General features: G+C 41.2%; 1 protein-coding gene across 1 annotated transcript in view; it reads right to left on the reverse strand.

Annotated features, from left to right (window-relative positions):
- Nucleotides 1-1809: 1809 nt before the first annotated feature.
- Nucleotides 1810-23625, reverse strand: part of SLC15A5 (solute carrier family 15 member 5) — a 58198-nt gene continuing 36382 nt past the window's right edge. Inside the window, exons 6-9 of the mRNA XM_026652194.1 lie at nt 19170-19358; nt 13059-13190; nt 3438-3546; nt 1810-1957 (exon numbers count right to left, since the gene is read on the reverse strand). Of these exons, the coding sequence (XP_026507979.1) occupies nt 1810-1957; nt 3438-3546; nt 13059-13190; nt 19170-19358 (578 nt within the window). The remainder of the gene's footprint in view (nt 1958-3437; nt 3547-13058; nt 13191-19169; nt 19359-23625) is intronic.

The raw sequence follows: 23625 nt of genomic DNA on the forward strand, positions 1-23625 counted from the left end.
CTGTACTGGACCTAGGTGCTGATTGGGAACCAGAGAACTGGAATGCAATAAGGGCGCTGTGTGATTTCCTTTTTTAACTTCTTGATAACTAGTGTGGGAAATCAGAAGTGCAGCCTGTGGCTGGTTAGTGAGTTTAACTTCAGTGATAACCACCAGTTTTGGGAGTATCTGCTCTCCCGTTTGCAGATTGCCCTGATCTTGGCATTTATATTGAGGGCTGCCCCAGGCACACTGGGTCACACACCAAATATGGTGACATTTGCAATAAGCTCTTTGGGGCAGGGACTGTCTTTTTGTTCTTTTTCCCTAGCATAGTGAGGTCCTGCTGTGACTCCTAGGCTCTACTGCAATAGAAATAATACATAGTAAGTCTTGAGAGTTGACCACACTGTAGATTTTCTCAGGGATTAAATCAGATCCCACAAGCTTAACAGTGACAGATCTGGTCAGTACTTGGATGCAAGCCCTATTGCAAAAGAACCTGTCACTTTTATAGAAGGCAGTTCTCTTCCCTCCGAACCACTATGGGCACATGTGTCTACACAGCAAAAAATACTGCAACGACGAGTCTCAGAGCATGGGTGAACTGACTCAGGTTTGCGCCACAGAGCAAAAAATAGCAGTGTAGATGTTCAGGCTCGGACTGAAGCCTGGGCTCAGAGTCCTCCCGCATCATGGGGTTTCAGACCCCAGCCTCCAGCCCAAGTCTGAATGACTACATGGCTATTTTTACCCCATACCACAAGCCCGAATTAGTTGACCGGGGCTCTCAGACTCACTGCTGTGGGGTTTTTTTGTTTGTTTGTTTGTTTGTTTTTTTGCTGTGTAGATGTACCCTGTACAGCAAATCCCCCAGCACAGTGTTTAAGGGAAGAGAACTGTGAAGCTAACTGTTCCATGTTCCCAGTGAGATTTTAAAAGGGTCTCACCTACTTGTAGTCATTAAAATCCCATGACACTGCTGACAAGGGAATGATTAGTAGCCCCACTGTCAACATGTCAAATTCCAAAGTTGGGAGTTATTTCCCTATCTTTCAGGGGTTTTTTGGATATAGTATTCTTACATTTAAAAACTCCATTGTATTTTTGCCAGGTGAGGTTGTTAAACAGCTACTGTATTCCAGAGGTGATGAGTGAAGTGATTCCTGTACATGCATTTGATGAGCAAAATAATTGGGGTTATTTAAATAATTATAATAGTACCACCTAACTCTTGCACAGAGTGCTTTTGATTAGTAGCTCTTAAAGTGCTTTACAAAAGAGACCAGTATTATCCCCATTTTACAGAGGGGGAAATCAAGGTCCAGAGAGGTGAAACGATTTGCCCAAGGTGATCCAGCCGGGAATAGAACACAAATCTCCTGAGTTCCAACCCACTTGTTCCGTCTAGTACGCAACACTGACTCCAAACAAGATATTTTAAAATTGTTTATATGTAAATGTGTGACTCAATGATTTGCTAAACAAATTTTTAAGTGACTTTATTCAGTTTAAGCCATAATTAAATACATATGTTAACACATTATACATTTCCCCTCACCATTTAAAAGGCTCTGCTCTATAGCCATTTTGCTTGTGGAGCTCTCATTGACAGCAACCGGAATTATGCTGCTGGAGCAGCTACAGGGACAGGCCCTAAGCTTGCAGTTGTTTGTGGTACTTGGTAAAAAATATAACAACAAATCGGTATTATTGCTAAGGCCATTCATAAATACATAGGCAGTTTCATTAAAATATGCCAGATGACTGACTGCAACAAAGCAGGTAGACTGCACTCTGATGCCAGGTCTGTCAATTAAGGGTAAAATTTTATAGGGTTGTCTCCATAGGAGACAAAGTGGAAGAATATTCTAGGACACTGTCATAAAACTTGGGAGACTTTTCATGCTGCAGAAGTTTCTTGTCAAGGATGCTTCCTCTGAACCCTTGGTCATATTCTTGATTCAGATTGCTGTATCTGCAAATAAAAAAAACCAAAGCAATATGACCCTCCTTTTAAGGATTTGCTCTGCTGGGATTTTGCTGTGTGGCCTTGGGCTAGTCACTTCCCTCCCTGTGCCTCAGTTTTCCCCATCTGTAAAATGCAGATAATAGCACTTTGAGATCTACTGATGAAAAGTGCTGTAGAAAAGCTAGGTAGTAGTCTATAGTCTTGATAATTTAAAGGAACAGGCATGAAATAAATGAACACTTAGGAAAATACAGTACTTGTTGAATAATTCGTACTTGTATTTTTCAGCAATGGGCCTCAAAGCACTTTACTGAACTTGTGGATAATGGTATTCCACTTTATATGGGGGAAACTGAGGTACACAGAGAAGAAATTGATCTATCCATTGCAAGAATCTGAGTCAAAAATATAGTCCAGAGCTAACCCTCTAGATTAGCAACTAGACATTGCTGCCTCGTGGTATAAATTCAGATTTGGATTAGATATGGCATTTATGTGGTTGGCAAGATGCCAGCGTGGTCCTTGGTGTTGCAAAGTTAGGGAAATCTGTAATAAAACAAGTCAGATTTTTAATCAGGCCCTGTTACTAGAAGCACATTTCCCTCAGAGGTATTCACTTCAAGAATACTTAGTGCCCATATCAAGCTACCAGCCTTCCAGCAGAAGAATCATAGAAATTAGAATTAGCAAAGTTCAATTAGTTTATCTCAAGGGTTCTCGATGTTTTTAATAGTGTGAATCACATTTTAATAGAGAGAGTTTATCTGTTGGACCCCTTCCTTCCCATTTGCAATGGTGTGGGCTGCCTGTCCTTCTGTTGGTGACTGAATAGCATCCCCATGACAACTGTTGATTAGAGGGAAAATATTAGTTATGTATTTTTGGATTTTAATATGTTTCAGCAGCTGGAAACAAGGAGGTAGAGACAGCACCATGTCCCCAGACAGTTTTGCAAACATTATTGGTGGTCCTATTGGCCACAGTTTGGGAACCCCTGGATTATATAATCTAAGGCCTACTGGCAATATAGAATTGATTCCTGCATTTGAGTGACTTGAGTCATTCCACCATCTCCACCAGGGAGTCTAGCTGACATTAGTATACAGCTGAGAAGCAGGAAACATTCCTTATGCATTCCTTTGTTCTATTCCATCCCATTATACTTACATTCCCCTAAACAGTTCCCTTCCATCTTTAGTGTTAGCATTCTTCACAGAATTTTAGATTTTTAAGACCCCTTAAACAACTGGGACAAAGGATGTATATTTTGTTTTTAATCTTATCCCAGTCAAAGTACTTTCTAGCCCCTTCTCTCCAAGGGGGAAGAGGGAAAATCCTGATCTCTGACCCTCGGCATGGTAATCCAATGAACTACCTCTAGGCTGCTCAGTCAGCACCGCTTTGTTATAAGGTTTACTTGTAATTTTAATGAGAAATCCTACACACAAACTAGTGAAGTGTCAGAGCCTCATTTTCTGGTACTTACCTATGTGAAATGGTCCAGAACCCCAAGGTGTTCACCACCATTAATGAAGCCAAGAAGAAGTAGAATCTCTCCAAGTTACCCTCATTTAGGAAGTTTGGGAACCAATTGCCTAGTGAAGCAAATATTTGAAGCAGTGTTAGTTTATTCAACTGGCTAAGAGGTAGGTCACATATAAGTTACTGAAATATAAGCTTGTGTAAGATCACACAGATTCTACAGTGATGGGTGCTTTGAATTCTATCATAGATATTTATATAGCCCCATTATCTGAGCGCCTCACAGTCTTTAACGCATCTATTATACCCTTTTACAGATGGGTAATTTAGGCATAGAGAAACTAAATTACATATCCAAAGTCACAAAGGAATCTATGGTAGATCAGGGAATTGAGCTAGGTCTCTACTTAGCACCCTGAACATTGGACTATCCTTCCTCTCCGATCATCTTCTATATACTTGTATCACACACAAAAAATCTACATTAAAGAGAACATTATTAAGGTTGCAAAGTCAAGTATTTTAAAGTTGGGAAATGCAGAACTAAGGTTGCCCATACAACCTTAATTAAACCTCATGTGTATATGCAATGCAGTCTTTAGTTACATGCTCATATACTATTTTTTCCACAGGACACTCACTGAGTGCACAGAATGAATGGTGCTCACTTTGTGAGAAGTTATTCAATATTTTGTTTTTTTCTCATTGAGCAATAGGTGCCCCAGGCCTTATTTATGGCACCCTATTAAACCCTGCTCTTGAGACAAAATTATTAGTATCTTCCACTTTCCACTCCTCAGACGTCTCATCCCAGTCCCACTTTCCTTGCCCAGCAAATCCTAGTCTCACCCCAGTCTACCCCTAACTCCACTGCAGTTTCCTTATCCAGCCAGTCTCAGAACGATACACCTCATCCAATTTGTCTCTTCCCTCACCCTGGCATCCAGCCACTCCCCCTTGCTCACATTCCTGCCCTAACTGGCTCCCAGTCCCAGTCTCTCTACCTGAACTCTTCATTCAACCTCAGTTTCCCCGCCCTCCCCGCTCATTGTCTCAGGCTCATTGTCCAGCAAGTCCCAGTTCTCCACCCAACACCAATTCCTTGTCGGATGTGCCTCTGCCCCTTCCTCTCCTCCTTTCCCTCCCCACTGGTTCCTAGTCCCCATCTCCTTTCCCAGCCAGTCCAAGTCTCTCTGTAGCTCCTCATGCAATCTCAGTCTCCCTCCCACTTACTGGCTCCCAATCCCAGTCTGTTCACCCAGCCATTTGCAGTCTCCCTAACACAGCACCCAGATCCAGTCTTCTTGTCCAGCAAGTCCCAGTTTCTTTCTCCTTCCTCCCTCCCCCCCCCGCACCATTTGGAACAAAACCACATTTCTCAAACTTTGCTGTGAATGGGAAATGTGCTAATGAATATCTGAGAAAGGTAAAGTCAAAGTGCTTCAGGCCTTCCAGCAGCACCATCCACCAGTCACTGAAAAAATAGGAAGCTTTGCCTTTTTGTTGCTTAACATACTGGCCAGGGATCTGCAACAGCTAGGCCTTTCTGGTCCTCTTTATGCTGCACACCATAGCTATTTGTAAATACTCTATAAGCACAGACCCCTACCACTTGGCCTCTTGGTAGTATAGAGCTTTTGACACATTTCAGCACTTCAAGTTCCATCAAGTAAAGGACAGTGGCACATATGCACATACAATCCAAAACACCTCAAGAATTTTGGGTAACTGCAATACTTTAAAAGTTTCCCCCTGCCTGTCAGATATGCTGTGCACATCATAATTGCAGAAGCAGATTTGCTTTTGGTAACTGTAGAGATTGGATTTCACAGAAGGAAGCCAGTCATTAGTTAGACTGGATTTCCAGAAGTTCAGTTCTTGAAGGATGATCAAATATAGTTAACACACAAAACCAAACTGAAACCACAGAGTGGCAGAGGAGCTAAAATATCAGAGCAAAACTCTACAAGGCAGTATCAAGCCCTTATTCTAACTGGGAACTCAGCCTGCTTATCACCAAGAAAAACAACAGCTTTCATCACTCCCCCATTTCCAACGTGAAGTCCGCTAGCATTAGAAAGCAGCTTTTCCCCAGAAGCCTTTGCTAAAAGGGGAATAAGAAAAAAATAACTTTTCCTTTTGCAGTTGTGCCAGTGAAAACTAATAGCCTTACTTGACCTAAGCTGTCTGTTGGCATTCTTAGCTCAGTTTGCAAGAGCTACTTAACCTAATTAGAATGAGGAGGAGAAGGAAACGACTTCAGTTTGAGAGAGTGACCAGTCAAAGGAATGAAAAAAGAATCTCTGCTTTCCTCTTTCATCCTCATACACTTTCATCCGTACCTCAAGGTTGTAAACATCTCTCGCTCCCCTAAGCAGTCCCCTTTAGATCTCTCTGGATCAATAAGGATCAACTGTAATCAGTACAGTAGTTTTCCCTCATCCTTCTCCAGACTTTGTTCTGCACAGCGATGCCTCGCCGCCTGTCAGAGAGCAGCACTACCTCACCTCTGCATGTGTGGCTCCCTTTGTGGTATTATCTCAGAACTAGTTTTAAAACGTATCATTTAACATTGTCAGTTGACTGAGCTCCCAGGTACCATAACTTCATTTTAGTAGCATATAAACTTTTACTGTCATAATTCACAATCAGGCAGTTTTTCATTTTACATCCCCCAGTGGCCGATAGAAGAAGGAGGGAGAGTGAGTGTATCTGATGAAAGGAAAAGCAAGCATGGGGTTCTGTACTACAGCTTGTCAAAGCAGAGTTCACACAGTCTGTTGGATTATTTACATCTATTGGTCTAACTATGTAAGCAGCAGGAGCTTCGTAATGGAACTGAGTTTACCAGAAATCCAAATAGAAACGATGTCATTAAAATACTACTGAATTATAAGAAAAATGAATTTAGTTCCACGCCTGTGCTCTGCGGAGTTTGTGGCTTCCAAGAGAACAGACCCAAAATGGAGTCCCTGAGACTGTGTTTTCAGTGCTGGTGAAGGACACCAAATTAATAGTGTTGGAGACGGAAGCCCTCTTTTCATCTGCAGAACAAGTATAGCAATAAGCAGGGCCAGCTCCAGGCACCAGTGCAGGAAGCAGGTGCTTGGGGCGGCCAATGGAAAGGGGTGGCACGTCCGGGTCTTTGGCGGCAATTCGGCGGCGGGTCCCTTGGTCCCTCTCAGAGGGAAGGACCGGCCACCGAATTGCCGCCGAAGAATGAAGCGGTGCGGTGGAGCTGCCGCCGAAGTGCCGCCGATCGCGGCTTTCTCTGTTTTTTTTTGCCCCTTTGCTGCTTGGGGCGGCAAAAAAGCTAGAGCCGGTCCTGGCAATAAGCAGTATGATCTAGTGGCTAGGACACTGGACTGGGAATCAGGAGACTTGGGTGCTACTCCATGCGGCGCCATTGACCTCCTGTGTGACCTTCGATACGTTACTTCTCTCTGGGTTTATTTTCCCTCGTGCTCTTTCTCTGCCTTGTGTTTGAACAGTGCCTAACCCAGTGGGGCCCAGATCTGAAGTGGGGTCTTTAGACAATAGTGTAATAGAAAATTGACAAGGAAAGCAACAACAATGCAAGCACCCCTTTCCCTGAATCAGAAGGGCTAGTTTTGGGGTGAGAAAGTTGTTCTGCCTTCAGGGCAGACAATAGGCACACTGTGACAAATCCTGCCCCTGTGTCATGCCCCCCGCTGCACTCAAAGTGGGAGGCAGCAGTGGGGCTCCCTTCTCCCCCACCACCCCAGTACTGGCAGCAGGGGCCAGTCTCTCCCCAGTAGTAGCAGAGATCCTCCTCCAGATAGGCGGGGGTGACAGCAGTACTGGGAGTCTTCCAAATACTTACCCAGTAGCCAGCATGTATTTGCGTGGGTGGCCCAGGCCTGATACACAAGGGACGGTCCAAAATTTTCAGTCAAAACGGTTTTTCAGCTGAACATTGGGCTTTTGTTTAAAAAAATGTCCACAGAAAGTTTTGACTTAGATTTTCTTTTAAACGAAAAGTTGAAATTTTCCATGGGGAGTGAGGGTGTGACATCCATCCAGTTCTATCCTGCACCCACTCAGCATCGTCTGCTGAGGTGGCCTCAACAAAGCAATAGGGCTTGGAGTTAAAATTCCATTGAGACACACGAGGCAGCTCACTCTGCTAGGCGCTATTGCTTCGGGCTGTCTGAAGACTCAAAGCCTCCCTGCATGGATTAAAGTCTGTTCATGTTTTCAAGCTTTTCTTCTACACAATGAGACACAGAACCTTACTTGGTCTGTTTTGATTGTTCATTGTTTTAAATGGAAGCTGAGAGTCTGTTGTAATCACAGAATTCCAGGAGCTGGTGTCCCAGACACTGATTTGTAGTGTCTGTGCTTTTAGTTGGCAGTATCTCCACACCTCGGTCAAGTCCTGGGCTTTTCTACTGAGATTGCCAACAGAAGTCCCAGTTGTGGGGATGGTTTGTCATGTGGATACTGGCTCGCTGGGAATTAGACTTGCACAACAGTTCCCCTATTTTCAAGTTTATTCCAACATGAAAATTCTCATTGTTGATTCATGCTGTGAAATGTTATCAGCTACTTCTAACCATGGATAGATTGAGATCCTTTCCCTTTTGGGTGTCAATGAATTGTGTGTGTGTTCCATGACTGATTGGAAGAGCTACTTAACCTAATTAGAGCCATTGCAATCAATTTTACATAGAAGATGCTCATATACTACAGTGATGGGTGGCAATATAAAAGGCCTCACAGCCTTAGTGGGGCTCAAGCTAGCATGCTAAAAATAACAATATGGACATTCTGGCTTGGGCTGGAGCTTGGGCGGGCTCCACACGCCTATTTTTACCACTCTTGCTTGAGCCCTGTTAGCAAATCTCTGTCTACCCAGGCTGGGAGGCTTGCTCCCAGCTGCAATGTAGATCTACCCTAAGACAATGGTGCCTGGCCTTGCACATGTATACAGAGAAAGAGGTAGCGGGTTGGGTTGGGCAGGAGGGCAAGAGCAGCCTCATGCCCTCTGTGCTCCATGCAAAGCCTGGCCTAATATGGGGAATGCAAGGACCACATTATGCCAGATTTGCATGGAGCACAAAGCATATGCATGAAGCTAGTGCTGTTGCAGGCACTAGCCTCTCCACAGCCGGTAGGGAAAGGCAAGGCTATAGAACCTCCATTTGTCCACACAAGCTAGCAGGTCCACCTGGATACAGAGAAAAATGGATGCTGCATCTTCAGGGCTGTGCCTGGAGCTCTAGCTACACCACCTCCCTTGCAGGGCTGTACCGTGAAGGCACAGCAGAGCCCCAAGCTGGATGGATAGTGCAGTTTGTTTACTGCCATATAGATAATGCCATAAACTCATAGTTAAAAGGTACATATAGAACACAGTGAATCCATCCCACAGACTAGACTATCCTGAATAAATCCCAGATACTTACATTTAACCCACTACTGAGACTTGGAGTTAAAAAAACCCACTTAAATTCAAATCTTTCAAGAGCTTCACATATCCCTCAATCAATTTATCAAGTGATGGGATATAGTTAATGCTTATCACGCCCAAGTCTAAGTCTTAGTACATGCTGTCTCGAATCCTTATTGGTTAAACAGGTATCAGTGGACACTGCCATCTGGACTGTAAAAAGTCTTTTGGCAGTATCATATTTTGGTGCTAATCACACAGGTATGTTAAAACTCATAAGTGAGGATATTGGTACCAGAGATCTTAACAGAAAGAGGCAATCTGGACTAATTTCCTCCCCTCTGACCCACCCCCCCTTTACATATTTGCATTACTACTTTTAGATACATTTATTCTGAAATGATTAGCAAAGGAGGACAGGTTTAGTTTTGCATCTCTTCCATTAAAATGTCAGGAGAGGTAAAAGATGCAAAAGAGATCAGTTTCCCAGCTCGTACTGAAAATATCACTGTCACCCGTCATCTGTTTGCACTCATCAGATTTCAAGAAGTCTTATTTTATCATATTCACACCATCCTCCTTAGATGAGTTAAAATGTGATTAATGCAGCCTAGACTCTGTGTGACTGATAGCTGATCAACTGTTCCAATAAAAAATATCCTAAGCTAGTGATATGGAGCACGATCCAAAAAAGGTTGAAGTAGTTTAATCAACACCTTCCATGCTCAGCAGTGTAATTCACAAGTTTTATCCTTTCACTGACTCTAATTCAGTATGTTCTGAACAGCTTCCCAAGAGCATAGGTACCACTGAACTAAGGGTGGGAGAATGCAAAATAGTTTAGGCTTTTGTTCCAGTAAACCTGAATCATGGGACAATGCAAAAGCGTCGGTAGCCTAACATCCACACAACAGCACAATTCACGTGTCATCCTACTTCACTGTGACAGAACAAGGTCTGGACTTCAGAACCTAACCCAGGTTCAGCTGGTTTAAAAGCAACCAATTCAAATTGGTTTGCCTTCCTCCTGCACCATGAGTTGTTCAGATATTGATTATTTTTTAGCACTCTTTATCATGGAACTTAACTTTTTGAGGGATCGGGGTGTAGCTAATGTCAGTATTGGCTAATTGGTACTGGCCCCTAGTGTCATTCTCAGAAGTGCTGCCTTTGAGGAGAAGTAGTACAGGAAAGTGATTTCCTGCATTGTTGAGACCTTCAATCTTACATCATGGAGACCTGTGATGGGATCCACTCACCTCTCATGAACGCCCTCTATCGGATATGTGCGTGCCTGTCCTTTTTCAGCTCTGCGCTGCTCATAGTGCCTTCCACCGGCTACCACCCTCCTCAGCGGATCTTTGGCAACTCAGCCCACCAGCCGAGTCATATACAGTCCATATGTGAACAAAACAAACCCCTTCTGGGGTACAAGTCCAACAAGTCCAACTATCACAGTACGCTCAGTTGGTCTCTTCCTGTAGCACTCCCAGGACTTATTCCTCAGCCTCTTCTGGGCTAGCTCTCAAGTGATCCCAGTTCTGGAATGGAGCAGTGCCCCCAGGGCTTCCTCCCTGGAGACCTTTGCCCCCTGGCAAGCCTCAACTGCCCCTGCTCTCCAGATGAGTCACTGTTTACAGTTCAGTTCATTCCCCTTCTGGGGAGGTATCAAAGTCCTGTGTTCACTCACAGGAAGTCAGTAATGGAGATAAAGATGTGGCTTGAGATTTTGCAAAGCTGACATGGGGATTTAGCCACACAACTCCCATAAAAATGTAAGAGATGAATGGTTAAATCCGCCAATTGCCTTTGAAAATCTCAACGACAGCTGGTTGAAACTCAGAATTTCCTTTCCATAGGAAATTCTGACAATTCTAAATATTTTTGTTCTGAATTGGAACAAAAAGTTGAAATTGCGAAATTACCTGTGAATCAAAAATTGCTAAAAAACATTTGTTTTGGGTCAAAGAGTTTTGTTCCCCCTCAAAAAATTTGTTTCCATTTTGACTTTTCTTTGATTTTATATTTTCTTTATAATCAGTAATTTCCTATTATAATTGGTATAACAAAAATATATAAAATGACATCATGTTGTTACATGATATGAGTCTAAGCATTTTGACTTTTATAATATCATATAAATTATGTTACATTTAATTATAACAAATATCAAAATGATAGTTGAAATAAAACATTTTTCCTCAACAAAACAAAATATTCCAACTTTTTCATAAAAAAATCATTTTGATAATTTTATCACTGAAAATTCTGACAAAGTTGATTACATTCTGGGAAAATGCTGATTTAATGAAATCAACATTTCAAAAGGAAATGTGCCTGGGGGGGAGGGATAGCTCAGTGGTTTGAACATTGGCCTGCTAAACCCAGGGTTGTGAGTTCAATCCTTGAGGGGGCCACTTAGGGATCTGGGGCAAAAACAGTATTTGGTCCTGCTAGTAAAGGCAGGGGGCTGGACTCAATGACCTTTCAAGGTCCCTTCCAGTTCTAGGAGATAGGATATCTCCATTTATTTATTGGAAACTTTTTGACCAGCTGTAACCTCAACTATTATGCCTGTTGGCCTTTCTGCTTGAAGACTTGAAGGTGACTTGTTGAGCTAATCATTTTAATATCCGTTTCCATTTCTAGATGAAACTCATGGCTTGAAATAAAATTCTATCTAGTTGAAGTTGTTAACTTAAGCAAATATAAGAGAAACTTCATTACAGAAGTGAAACAGATTAACATACCAACTACTTGTACATCCAGATCTTGGAAGCATGGATTAATATTTTCTGATGCATACTTTTTCAATGATACACAATCTTTTTAACTGCACTGTTCCCCAGGATAATGTCTCTTGGAGACATAGGTGCAACCCAAGCAGCTCTGAAAATTGGCAAGTATTTTAACTACAGCTGTAGTTTGTACTACAGCCAGCAACAGTAGCATGTTAAAAAGGGTGATTTCTTGAAATGTGGTAATGATCAAATTTATGGATGTCAAGCAATCAGTAAAACTGATTACTTCGAATATGGTAACTATTTTGGACATATAAACAGAGGAGGCCCTATCCCTTTTCTCTAAATACTTCCTCATGTTTTAAAGGTAATTATAAAATAGAGAACTCCTACATACTAACTGTATCTAACAAAGGTGTATCTAACAAAAAAGGTGTTTTTAAGAACTGTGCGCCAGATTCCTACCATGACCAATTCAGAAGAGTAACCAGAAGGTCAGGTTTATAATAAATGCTTTCAATTGGTTGAATGTACGGAATTGGCTTAGAAATGTCATGAGAATGAGTTTTCTGGGAATGCTAGCTCTTTTCTAAGTGGGATAGAAATACTGTGAAAATATATTGTCACGTCGTTTTCTTACTTTTGGGTTCTGGCAGCACCTGGACATGTGTGAAAAATGAAAGACCAAGGAAATATTTTAACTTCAAAAGAAAGGTTCAGAGCTTGGTTTCAGCTTTGGGATGAGGTTCAACTTTATCCTTATTTTGCCTGCTGCATGAAGTTCAAGGTTGAGCTTTTCATAGCTGACTAAGCATCAGACTGACACACCTTTGCTCCCACTGAGTAGTACCTTATGCCATTGATGATCCCATTAAAGTCAATGACTATTTGCAGAGTAAGATACTACCCTGTGTGAGATAGGGTGGCAAAATATGGTCCTGGAGGGATTTAGCCACACATTTCTCATTATTTCAATAGGAACTGGGTGTCTAAATCTCCTAGTCAGTTTTGCAAATCTCAACCTATTTTTCTTGTCCGTACTCTCAAGACCCTGGTACAATGTACCTACAATGTATTCTACTATTCTACCTTTTGTAAAGCATTGAACACACATTCTGGTGGCTCGGATGATCCCCAAGTAAATGTGGCTGGGGATAGACACGTGCTGAGGGTTCTGGTGGATGAAGGGTGCTTGATAGCCAATTTATTGCCCATGATTTCAGAATAGAAAACATGGGGCTCCTCACAGATGCCATTCTCTAATTACTCCACCTATCAAAAGTAAGAGGACTCATTACAATTTGATGAATACAGCTGCAAGTCTATTTCCTATCTTAATTCTATCTTAATTGTGAAAGTAAATCAATAAACTTTGACAGCCACTCTTATGCTGTTACATGCTTCTCCAAATCAATAGCCAGTAGGATTAGAAAACTCATCTCGCAAACATACAGCATGAGCACATTCTTACCTTGAGAGCCTATGTATGTTGTCTGAACAATAAAGGCTCCCATAAAACAACCAGCTCCATTGAAGATGGTCAAAAAGTGCATGGCGATCCCTCGAATTCTGCCTGGCACAAGCCTGAATGTTAGTAAGGAACCTTTGCAAGGAAGCAGAAGATAGTTACAAGTTACACAAGGAAATAACCTTTCAGGGATGGCCAGGCGAAAGATACAATCATTAGAAATGCAATAAATTTGAAAAAGAAAAAAGCCCAGAGCCTACTGCAACAGGATACAACATGAAGCTTATATTCCACTACTTTTTAAATATACGGTGAAACTGACTCATTATGGAAAGGCAACCAAACCTATAACCTATTGAAGTATCACATTCTAAGTTAAGCCTGCTTAAAATGATCATACAATGGACCATCCCAAAATCAGTCATCTAGTAATACTGCTACTTTGCATGTGTGTATTCCTTTCCATCCAATGATCACAGTGCATTTTACAATTACTTAATTTAGCCTCAAACTTCCTCAAGTGGGAAAGTTCTCATTTCTCCATTTTATACAAGAGGAAGCAGGCTGTGAGATGCTGTATGTGACCTCAGGCAAGTCACTGCAAGTGGCAGAGCTAGGAATAGAACCCATATTTTCAAGAGTGACTAGTGATTTTGGGGGCCCACCTTGAGAAACCTTGAAGAGGCTTGGATTTTCAGAGGGTGGAAGATCAGTACCTCTGAAATTCAGACTCTTAATTTAAGGTATTTGATGCCAGGCACCCAAAAAACTTAAGGACCTCTCCTTCACAAAGTCACTAATCAGTTTTGAGAAATCTTGCGTCTCCATCCCAACTTCCAGTCCCATGTCGTAACCAAAAGTCTAACCCTCTCTAGTTGAGGGATCTTACTAACAAAACAAAAACAGCAGAGGCTACATGTGGTAGCTTGGGGAGGCTTTAGAGAGGTTAGAGCTGTTTCTTAATGCACTACATTGCTTTATCTACACAAAAGTTTTCCACTGTTATTAGCAGCAATTCCACTAGTGCTACCAACAATTGGGGGTGCTAGTGGAGACAAGGATGACATGGTTACCAGTGTTTTTAGATGGTGTCATTTAGATTTGTTTTGAGCAGCATTTAATGATATGTTAACAATGCTAGTGGCTTCAGCAACTTTGCTACATTCATGCTCCCCACCCTGATAGGTGGAGATGCATCAGTAGGGGATTTTTGCACCTTTCCCCAAAAAAGTTTAGTGTACAGCCTAATGCTACAGTGATGTTCAAGCATTTCAGAAATGGTGCAGTGGGATTTAATCATCACCCTGTTCCTTTGCAATGGCTTTGCTCAGTGGTCAGGAGAGTCAGTAGAAAATAAAAGTTCAAATCAAAGTAATCAATAAAGGACCTTTTTTTTCATTTAAGTAGAACAATACTTTTGTGCAATGCTATTAAAGGAAATTATATGGCTCTAGAGATCAAAACTAGAATGTGGAATAGAGCCTTTAATCTTTAGGTCACCTGTGTAAATGCAGTCCTGGATGGCAGTGACCTAGACTCCTTACTATCCAAAGACTCTTTGCTTATAGGAAGAGAGACTAGTCTGGAGACAGCTGTTGGCAGGGAACCTTGTGAGCAGCCTTGGAGAGACCCCAAGCCCAGTATTGAAACAATCTCGTGTCTCTAAGGCAGGGGTCGGCAACCTCTGGCACGCGGCTCACCAGGGTAAGCACCCTGGTGGGCCGGGCCAGTTTGTTTACCTGCCGCGTCAGCAGGTTCAGCCGATCGCGGCTCCCACTGGCCGCGGTTCGCCATCCCAGGTCAATGGGGGTGGCGGGAAGCCGCGGCCAGCACATCCCTTGCCCGTGCCGTTTCCCCCAGAGGTTGCCAACCCCTGCTCTAAGGAGAAGCCTCCTCCCTCATGGAGCAGGCTTGCATCACCTCTCTGTGTTATACCTCTTCTGCGGAACAAATAGAGAACTCAGTCTCTGTGGTTATCAATGCAACACCTTCAACAAGCAGTAAATTCCCCCTGGTAACTCATCATTTGCCATATATTCACTCCTTCACAGTGATGTTTAGGTAGTTGCACCTTTAGTACAAAACCAGCAATTACTTAAAAAAGAGTGAAGCAAACCAGTTCGTCGCCTTTAGCCTAATTACAAATAAGTTATTAAACTAGATTATTAGGGAGGTACAGAAGGTGTCTTTATGTGAACAAGCCAAATTGAACAAGGGACTTGCCTCCTCCTGGATTTCAATTTTTAAGAATATCAGAGAAAAAACAGTTGATAATGAGCAGAACTGCTTCTTTCATCATGAAAAGTGACCCATCAAGACTATTTGCCAATTATTAATTTGGACTTCTGCCTCACTAGAATTTCTGTTATGATTCACAAATGTTTCCTGCCCAGTTTTCTGCACAGCTGTTTGTTCTCTTCAGAATCAGCTTCAACTGTTGCCAAAGTCTCTAGTCTTCATAATCTCATTTTTGGAGCTCCTGCTGCATCTACTCCTAGGAACTCCAATCCTCCGTCTCCTCTCCCTTTCCCCCTCCTTAGCTGATATTGCAGCAACCTTCATGGAAAGAATTCACAATGCAAAGACTGTCGATGGGAGATCCCAATTCCACATTTGGATGCTTGAATCATCACGGAGTACAACTGACACAATACAATCACTGTCCCCATCCTTGATTTGGAAGTCCAAATGAAGGATTTGGAAATCCTATTAAGAATTTAGGTTTTGAACCTGATTTCAGTAAGTGGTGCTTTTACCTCACTTAGGAGTGAAACCAGAATTTGTGGGGAAGGGGAAGGTGACCATATGGTGTGCTGTGTGTATGACAGTACAGTCTGTGGCCTAGTCTTCACTGCCGAAAAAAAAAAGGTGTTTTTTTTAAATGTGGGGTAACTAACAGAAGGGCTATAGGATTGTTTAGTTGTATTATGAGATAAACCATGAGGTAAATGTCCCTATACCCATTCCAGGGGTTGACACTGGTGAGTTTACCTCATGGTAAAACTGAAGTTCCGAGTCTTCACTGTGTTTGTTTGTTTTACCTCAGGATAGCTTGCACACATTAGTTACCCCAAGATAAAAAAGACACTTATTTTAGCAGGGAAGACAAAGCCTAAGAAGCTGTAAAACCAATATCCAGACCACTTGTAATCATTAAGTGCAGATGGAGCTTTCTTTTTGCAAGAGTAGGGGTGTAAAGCACACGTCCTGGACAAATTCAGCTCTGGTAATTGCATTCTGCTTACCTAAATTACTCCTGATGTTTCAATTGCACTCGTATTCTTCACTTCTCCCACAGTGTTTCTGTGAGCTATTAAACAGCTGCTGCATTCTACCCTAGAGAGACTATTGCATTTCAGTGGTGGGCGAAGTGATCCCCTATATATTCCTTAACTAAGAGACTGTTTGTTATGAGACTCAGCATTCGCAAAGTACTTTGAGACACTTGTACTAGAAATGCAGATATTTTTGCAATGCATCATCAGACATTGCAGATGTGGTTACCCTTTGTTTGACAAAACAGTCACAGTATATAAATTCTCTATTGGCAGATTAACTTAGCTAGTGTGAACTAGTTCAGGTTGTTCATTTAGCTCTATTATATTCTTGCTCTCTCTGTTGTTGACTTTTTGCTCCCAGTCTGTGTGTGTCTTTAGCCATAGCTACCAATCAACATATTTGAAACATGCTTTAAATTTAGCAAATTTTAAAAGATGAAAGTACTGTAACAAGAACTAAATACTCCTTAATAAAGAACAGGTGTTCTTTGCGGGCTTGAAACCACCCCACAAAACTCCTTGGAGATACTGAGTGCTCCTAGAAGGATTTATTATAGGAGTCCTATCTTTCAACTCTCTGTAGATGTTTTTAAAGGAACAATGTTAAGAGTTTTTGAGGAATAAAGCCATAGGCAGCCATGGATTTCTTGCAGAAATTTTGTTCCTCCTGAACAGGTTCAGGATTTGAGTTGACCTGGTAACAGGAGGGTAGCTGCTTCAACTAGCAGCCTACATCAGGGTCACATAAGAACAAAGTTCCTCTGTTTAGTTGGTGTGGGCAAAATGCTAGGAGTGGGCAAAATGCTAGGAGCCACAGAGATAAATTTAAAACTTTCAACTGTATCTTAAGTTTAATGCAACCATAATAATATGTTTGTATCTTTAACAGAACAGGAATTGCCTGAATTCACCAGTTTTGTCTTCACTCTGCAGCTGTGCGGTGAGAGTGGCAAAGGGCAGAACTCCATGGGCTGCACTTTATTCATGCTTGGCTTAGAAATATCCAGAGAAGTAGAAGAATCTCTTAGAAAGCTGATGGAAGAAGTGGATAACAGCCTAACACTACCAGTTACTCCATTAGCTTAAGTGGCATATGTCTGCGTAGTGAATCTAAAGATCCTTAACCCAGCTGATGACCCATGGCAGGATGTGTGTGCATGTGTGTGTGTTGTTCCACATGATGGAATTTGTTTATTCAGGTTGCTTTTTTAAAAAAGCTTAGGAAATTACACTGTAAAAGAACAGCTATAAATAACGTGACGGTTGCAAAATCAAGCTTTCAAGAGCCTCAGCAACCCTACCAACAGGATGCACCAGCAACCTTAATTCCAGCATTTCCTACCTTTTTAGAACTTGACTTTGCAACCTTAATGTTCCTTTAATGTAATGTTTTAAAGGTAATAACAGAACTAGAGGGATCAGCCTGGGAAAGGGATTCTCACAAAACCCTGTGTTAAAAGGTAACTAACAGATAATTGTTTTAGACAAGATAATAAATAACCCCTCTAATGTATCATGGGAACATTGGCATCAGTGGGAGTCCTAAGGGTCAGCACCTCAAAGCTAGGCCCTCAGATTGAATACACCAAACCCAAGATGTCCAAAATTTGTGTACATTTTTGAACATTTGTCTTGGTCTTAAAACTATGATCATCTAATCTGACCTCGGCATATCACAGGCCATAGAATGCTACCAGGCAGTTCCTGCATCAAATCCATATCTCCTAGTTGAGCTAGAGCATATCTTATAGAAAGCCATCCACTCTTGATTTAAAGACTGAGTGATAGAGAACCCACTACATCCCTAGGTAAGTTGCTCCAATGGTTAATTACCCTTACTTTTAGGAACTTGTGCCTTATTTCTAGTTGGAATTTATCGAGTTTAATCTTCCAGCCATTGGACCTTGTTAAGCCTTTGTCTGCTAGATTAAAGAGTCCTCTATCATCAAAAAATCTTCTCCTCATACAGATACTTATAGACTACGATCAAGTCACCTCTTAACCCTTTCTTTTTTAAGCTAAATAGTGAAGGTCACAATTTTCTGTTACACTTAGCCTGTAACCTAGAAACCACATTCACCTGCCTCAGTAAAGTGCTTGAAATGTATGGATGAAGAGGCATTATGTATGTACTAAGCATTACATCCAGGGAAAATTATCTTTTGAGTGAGACCATGACCCTCAGTTCCTAGAAATCTAAGAGTATAAGAATGACAATTCAAACACTCAAAATATTCAAGCTATTTCCTACCCCTATGTAAAGTCTGAACACTTCTGAAATTGTTTTAGAACAATAAAAACAAGAAGAGAAATATACACAATATATTATTCTTTCTGTGGAATTCACTGCTTGAGAAGGTCATTTAGTCAACTACTGTTAGTGTAAAACAACTGTTTTAAAAGAGCTCTGCATAATTTTTGAAGGCGAACAACATTTGTAGTTATGCGAGCTAAAATAAGAGTAATCAAATCTCATACTTCTCAGTATAAATTAACAACTTGCAGAGGGTAGAAAGTCAACATACAAGCGGGAAAGGATGGAGTTTGCCTAGTGCAGTTATTGGCTCCACTGCTCATGAGTGGATTACTAGATTTAATGGTCCAATGGGCTGACCAGGTCTGACAAATTCTAAGTTCCTCCTAATCTCAGAGAACATTATTGTTCACTCTGTAGTACAGCAAAGAACAGAAATTAAGCTCCTTCAGTGCAGGTGATGAATAGGCCTATTCAGAAAACCTGTGGAAGAGAGCCAGGGGTGAGAAATCAGATGCCAGTCATTCTAATTCTTCTTGTGAAGTTAATGTAATTCCCTGTTAGCTGATAAAATGTACTTACAGGTGGGAGTTACCAAAGCTTCAGCCACTCCAAGTAAAATGTACTGAGGAGCCAGATGAAAACAAGGCATGGAGGAAACTGGAAGCACCTGGCCTGACAGAGTCTGTTCCACCTGAGGGAAGTGTTTCCTGTGTATTTCAGAAAAGCCAGCAACCATCACAGACAGAGCCGCAGAGAGATGACCTACAACTGGGTAAATGGAGCAAATAGAGAGAGAGGCTTTTTGACAAGAATGAAGTTATAGGATTCCAGTATAGTCAAGTGACATATGATTGTAATGTATTCTTTACAAAAACATGGTAACAAAATGGAGTTCAGTGAGTTCTTAATTATTCATGCATACAGCACAACACATTTGCACAGCACTTCAGCACATAGATAAGAAGTGTTCTCTGCCCTCAGGAGCTTACAGTCTAAACAAGATAAGACAAAGGGCAAGAGTTGAGCACAGGGACGTCAGCTTTGGGGGTCACAAACTGTGAGAAAGGAGATGGCATTTTTTAAAGAAGCATTTTAAGGGAGAGAGAAGATGGTAAGTGGAGGAGGAAAAGGAGACTTTTGAAGGTATGAGGGGTCACATGAGTGAAGGCATAAAGCAGGAGGAGAAGAGGGTGGGAGTAAGGTGAGAAGGCTACAAAGAGCATGAGGAAATTCCCCTGGATGCATTTTACATTGCCAGTAAAAGGGTAATGGTCTGATCAAGGGATGTACCCACATGATCTGTGTCTTGTCAGCGCATTCACTAGATGTGGAAGAGCACAAGACCCAGTTAGGACCACTCAGAGCTTTTTTGAAGCTCTTATTAGCAAGGTATCATTAGCAGCTCCATAGTTAAGGTTGCATTTAATTTAATTTGTAAAGGTGGTTTTAGCCCCCTTGTCCCTGATTCTGAACTGCAGTACGCACTGGCAGACACCTGGCATCCTCATGAGGCCCCCTCAATTTCAGTAGGGCTCCACATGGGTGCAGAAAATCTATTTAGTAGCTTATGAAGAAGGATATGATTTGGTCACACAGGTCACGGGTTCTGTGACTTTAACAGATCTCTGTGACTTCTTCAGCTTCAGCTTTAGCCCCAGGCTGCTGAGCTCTGGCTGTCAGCCCTGGGCAGCCAGGCTCTGGCTTCAGCTTCAGCCCCACCATGACCATACTCTGATTTTGTACCTTTTCCCCATAACTGTTCCATGAATTTTGCTTAGTTTTACCACAACAAAATTGTATCCATACTTATGAGTTAAGAGTTAAAATATCTTATTTAACATTACAGGACAGGTAACTTTTTGGGGGGGCCCCTTTAACTAGCTCAGCCTTTTCACACCGTCCCCATACATATTAACTGAGCTTGGCTTGATCTGGGTGAATTCTACTGACCTAATCTTTTGAAAATACATTTATTAGAGATACACTTTTTGCTATATTGTTTAACATTTTAAGATAAGGTGAGGCTGCAGTACTGGAAAAGAAAAGTAATCTCATTCTTAAATAACTGTATTTGTTTTTGTTATAGTGAAGCAGAAGTTTTCATGTGAACCCAGATTCAAGCAATCCCCTTAAGTTTGGTTCTTAACAGAGAGGAAATGGCATAAAAGCTATAATATGGATTTGAAAGTTCACAGCTCTCTAGTTTCCACTCATATCTCAAAGATCTTGATCACAAGAGATCACATGACTACAGTTGCCTCTGAGCATCCAATAATATCACTGGATGACTCATGAACCATTGTTAGATGCTGTTGCAGAAATGATTAAAAGTGGGGTCTGCTTCTCTACTCACCCTCCCGACCTGTGCAAGATGAGTGTAAAGTAGCTATAAAACACTATCCTTCTGACCAGGTGGTGTTTTAAATGCTATGGACTGCAACGTAGGTGTGAGGGATGGTAGCTAGCAACAGTACGTATACCACACATTTATGCTATTGGGTATCTATTGAGTAGACAGACAGAAATTGTTGTAACTCCACAAATTTATACTGAGGCCCAAATTTTCAGAAGTGACCTCTAATTTTAGGTGCCCAATTTGGGACACCTGCATTTCATAGGTCCTGGGCACTTGCAGCTCTAATTGACTTAATCTGGAATTGCAAAATTTCAATATCCCTGAGAATCAAGCCCTAAGATACCGGAGCTGGCTACAAAAAATTGTATTTGCTTAGAATTAGGGGTCACTTGTGACAGTTCAGGCCCAAATATCTGAGCTGTGTGCTGGTTCACCTTGGTTTATGAAGCCTCATGGTGTTCTGTATCCCAAAATTGTTCACCACCTGAACTACAATATTCAAAGGGTGGTTGTTTCTGAGACTGTTTAAATTATGCCAAAGTCAAGATTACACCGAAGTTGAGACAAAAGAGATAGAACATTGAAGGTTTTGGTAGCCACATGACCCAAAATAAAGTCGTGTTGTCTCCTTTCCCCCAGCAAAACTTCTTTCTAACCCCTGCCACCAGTCTGAAGCTTTCTTGCATTTCTAGAACTCGTAATACACTTTTTTAAAAACAAAAACTGCTTTCTGGGAAGATTTTATCATTGATTAAGGCCCCTTTAGTGTTTATTAGGAACCTGGACGAATTATTGCTTGAAAATCAATGACAGGAGAGAATTTTATAGCAGATGCATCATGTCAAGGATAGGTATAAAGCCCTCAAGGAGCTTCTTGCAATCTATTATGTCAAAAGTTCCCCAAATAAAAAGCTATGTTAGTGTTGGGCAAGCCACAGAGGATTCAGATAGAAAAATATTACTACTTGGTATTTTATATATGGTGTTTTTCACCCTGGGTATCAAACCACTTCACAAATATGTATTTAACATCTGAATACCCTACTATTAGGTATCCAGGACGACTGAAGTTAAGAGACTTGCCCAGGGTCACAAATCTGATAGAGCTAGGAACAGAGAAACCAAGAGAGACCCAGTTTCCACTCATCTCTTCTAGCCACTGGACCTCACTCCCATATCTAAGCCCTTTGCCTCCCTCCCCCCCCCCACAAAAAAAAAGAGGTTTTGGATACTTGGATTTATACTTATGATAGCAGGTTGTCTTGAACCATTCAGTATTCTTATGATTTTTGTCTGAACCCTCTCCAATTTTTCAACATACTTCTTGAATTGTTGACACCAAAAATGGGCACTGTATTCCAGTGCCCAATAAAGAGATAATATAGCCACCTTACTCCTACACCATAGTCCCCTGTTTATATATCCACAGATCTCATTAATCTTTTTGGCTACAGTGTCACACAGAGAGCTAATGTTCAGCTGATTGGCCACCATGACCCCAAGTCCTTTTTAAAGTTACTGCTTTCTAGGATATAGTTCCCATCCGGTAAGTATGGGTAATGTTCTTTGTTCTTAGATGTACAATGTTACATTTGTTAGTATTAAAAACACATAGTATTTGCTTGCACTCAAATTACCAAGTGATGGATACAGCTCTATATCAGTAACTCATCCTCTTCACTATTTACCACTCCCCCAATCTTTCTGCCATCTGCAAACATTCAGTGATGACTTGTTGTTTCCTTCCAGGTCATTGATAAAAATGTTAAATAGCATAGTGCCAAGAACCAATCCCTGACCACACATAGTTAATGATGATTCTGCATTTATGATTATATTTTGACCTTTGAATTAGCCAGTTTTTAAGCCATTTGCTGTGTGCCGTGTTGATTTTGTATCATTCTAATTTCTGAATCAAAATATCATGCAGTTCAAGTCAAATGCCTTACAAAGTCTAAATAGAATACATCAACACTATAACCTTTATCAACCAAACTTGTAATCATATTAAACAAAGATATCAAGTTAGTTTGACAGGATCTGTTTTCCATAAACTGATCTTGACTAGCATTAATGTTACCTTCCTTTAATTATTTATAAATGAACTCCTATATCAACTGTTCATTAGCCTGGGATCAATGCCATGCTGACAGGCCTATTGTTATCTGGGTCATTCCATTTACCCTTTTTAAATATTGGAACAACATTAGCTTTCTTCCAATCCTCTTGAACTTCTATAGTATTCCAAAAGTTATTGAAAATCATCACTAATGGTCCAGAAAGCTTCTCAGACAGCTCTTTAAAAATTCCTGGATACAAGTTATCTTGATCTGCTGATTTAAAAATGTCTAGCAGCAGCAGCAGCTTTTTTTACATCCTCAGTTACTGATGGAATGGAAAGTAATAAATCATCTGGCTTTTCCCCAAATATAAAACAAATATTTATTGAACACTTCTGCTTTTCTGTATTATTATTGACAATGCTACCTTTTCTATCTAGAAATGGACCTGTACCATTGTTAGGATTTCTCTTATTCCTTATATACTTAAAAATAAAATTGTGTCCTTACTTTGCTGGCCAGAGAGTTTGTCTTGTGTCCTTTTGCGTCCCTTAGCAATTTTCTATAATTCCTAACTTCTGGTTTCTAGTCATTACTATCAAGATTTCTTCCATTTGTT

Source organism: Terrapene carolina, unplaced genomic scaffold (genome assembly GCF_002925995.2).
Source record: "Terrapene carolina triunguis isolate 2854851 unplaced genomic scaffold, T_m_triunguis-2.0 Scaffold112, whole genome shotgun sequence".
NCBI lineage: Eukaryota > Metazoa > Chordata > Testudines > Emydidae > Terrapene > Terrapene triunguis.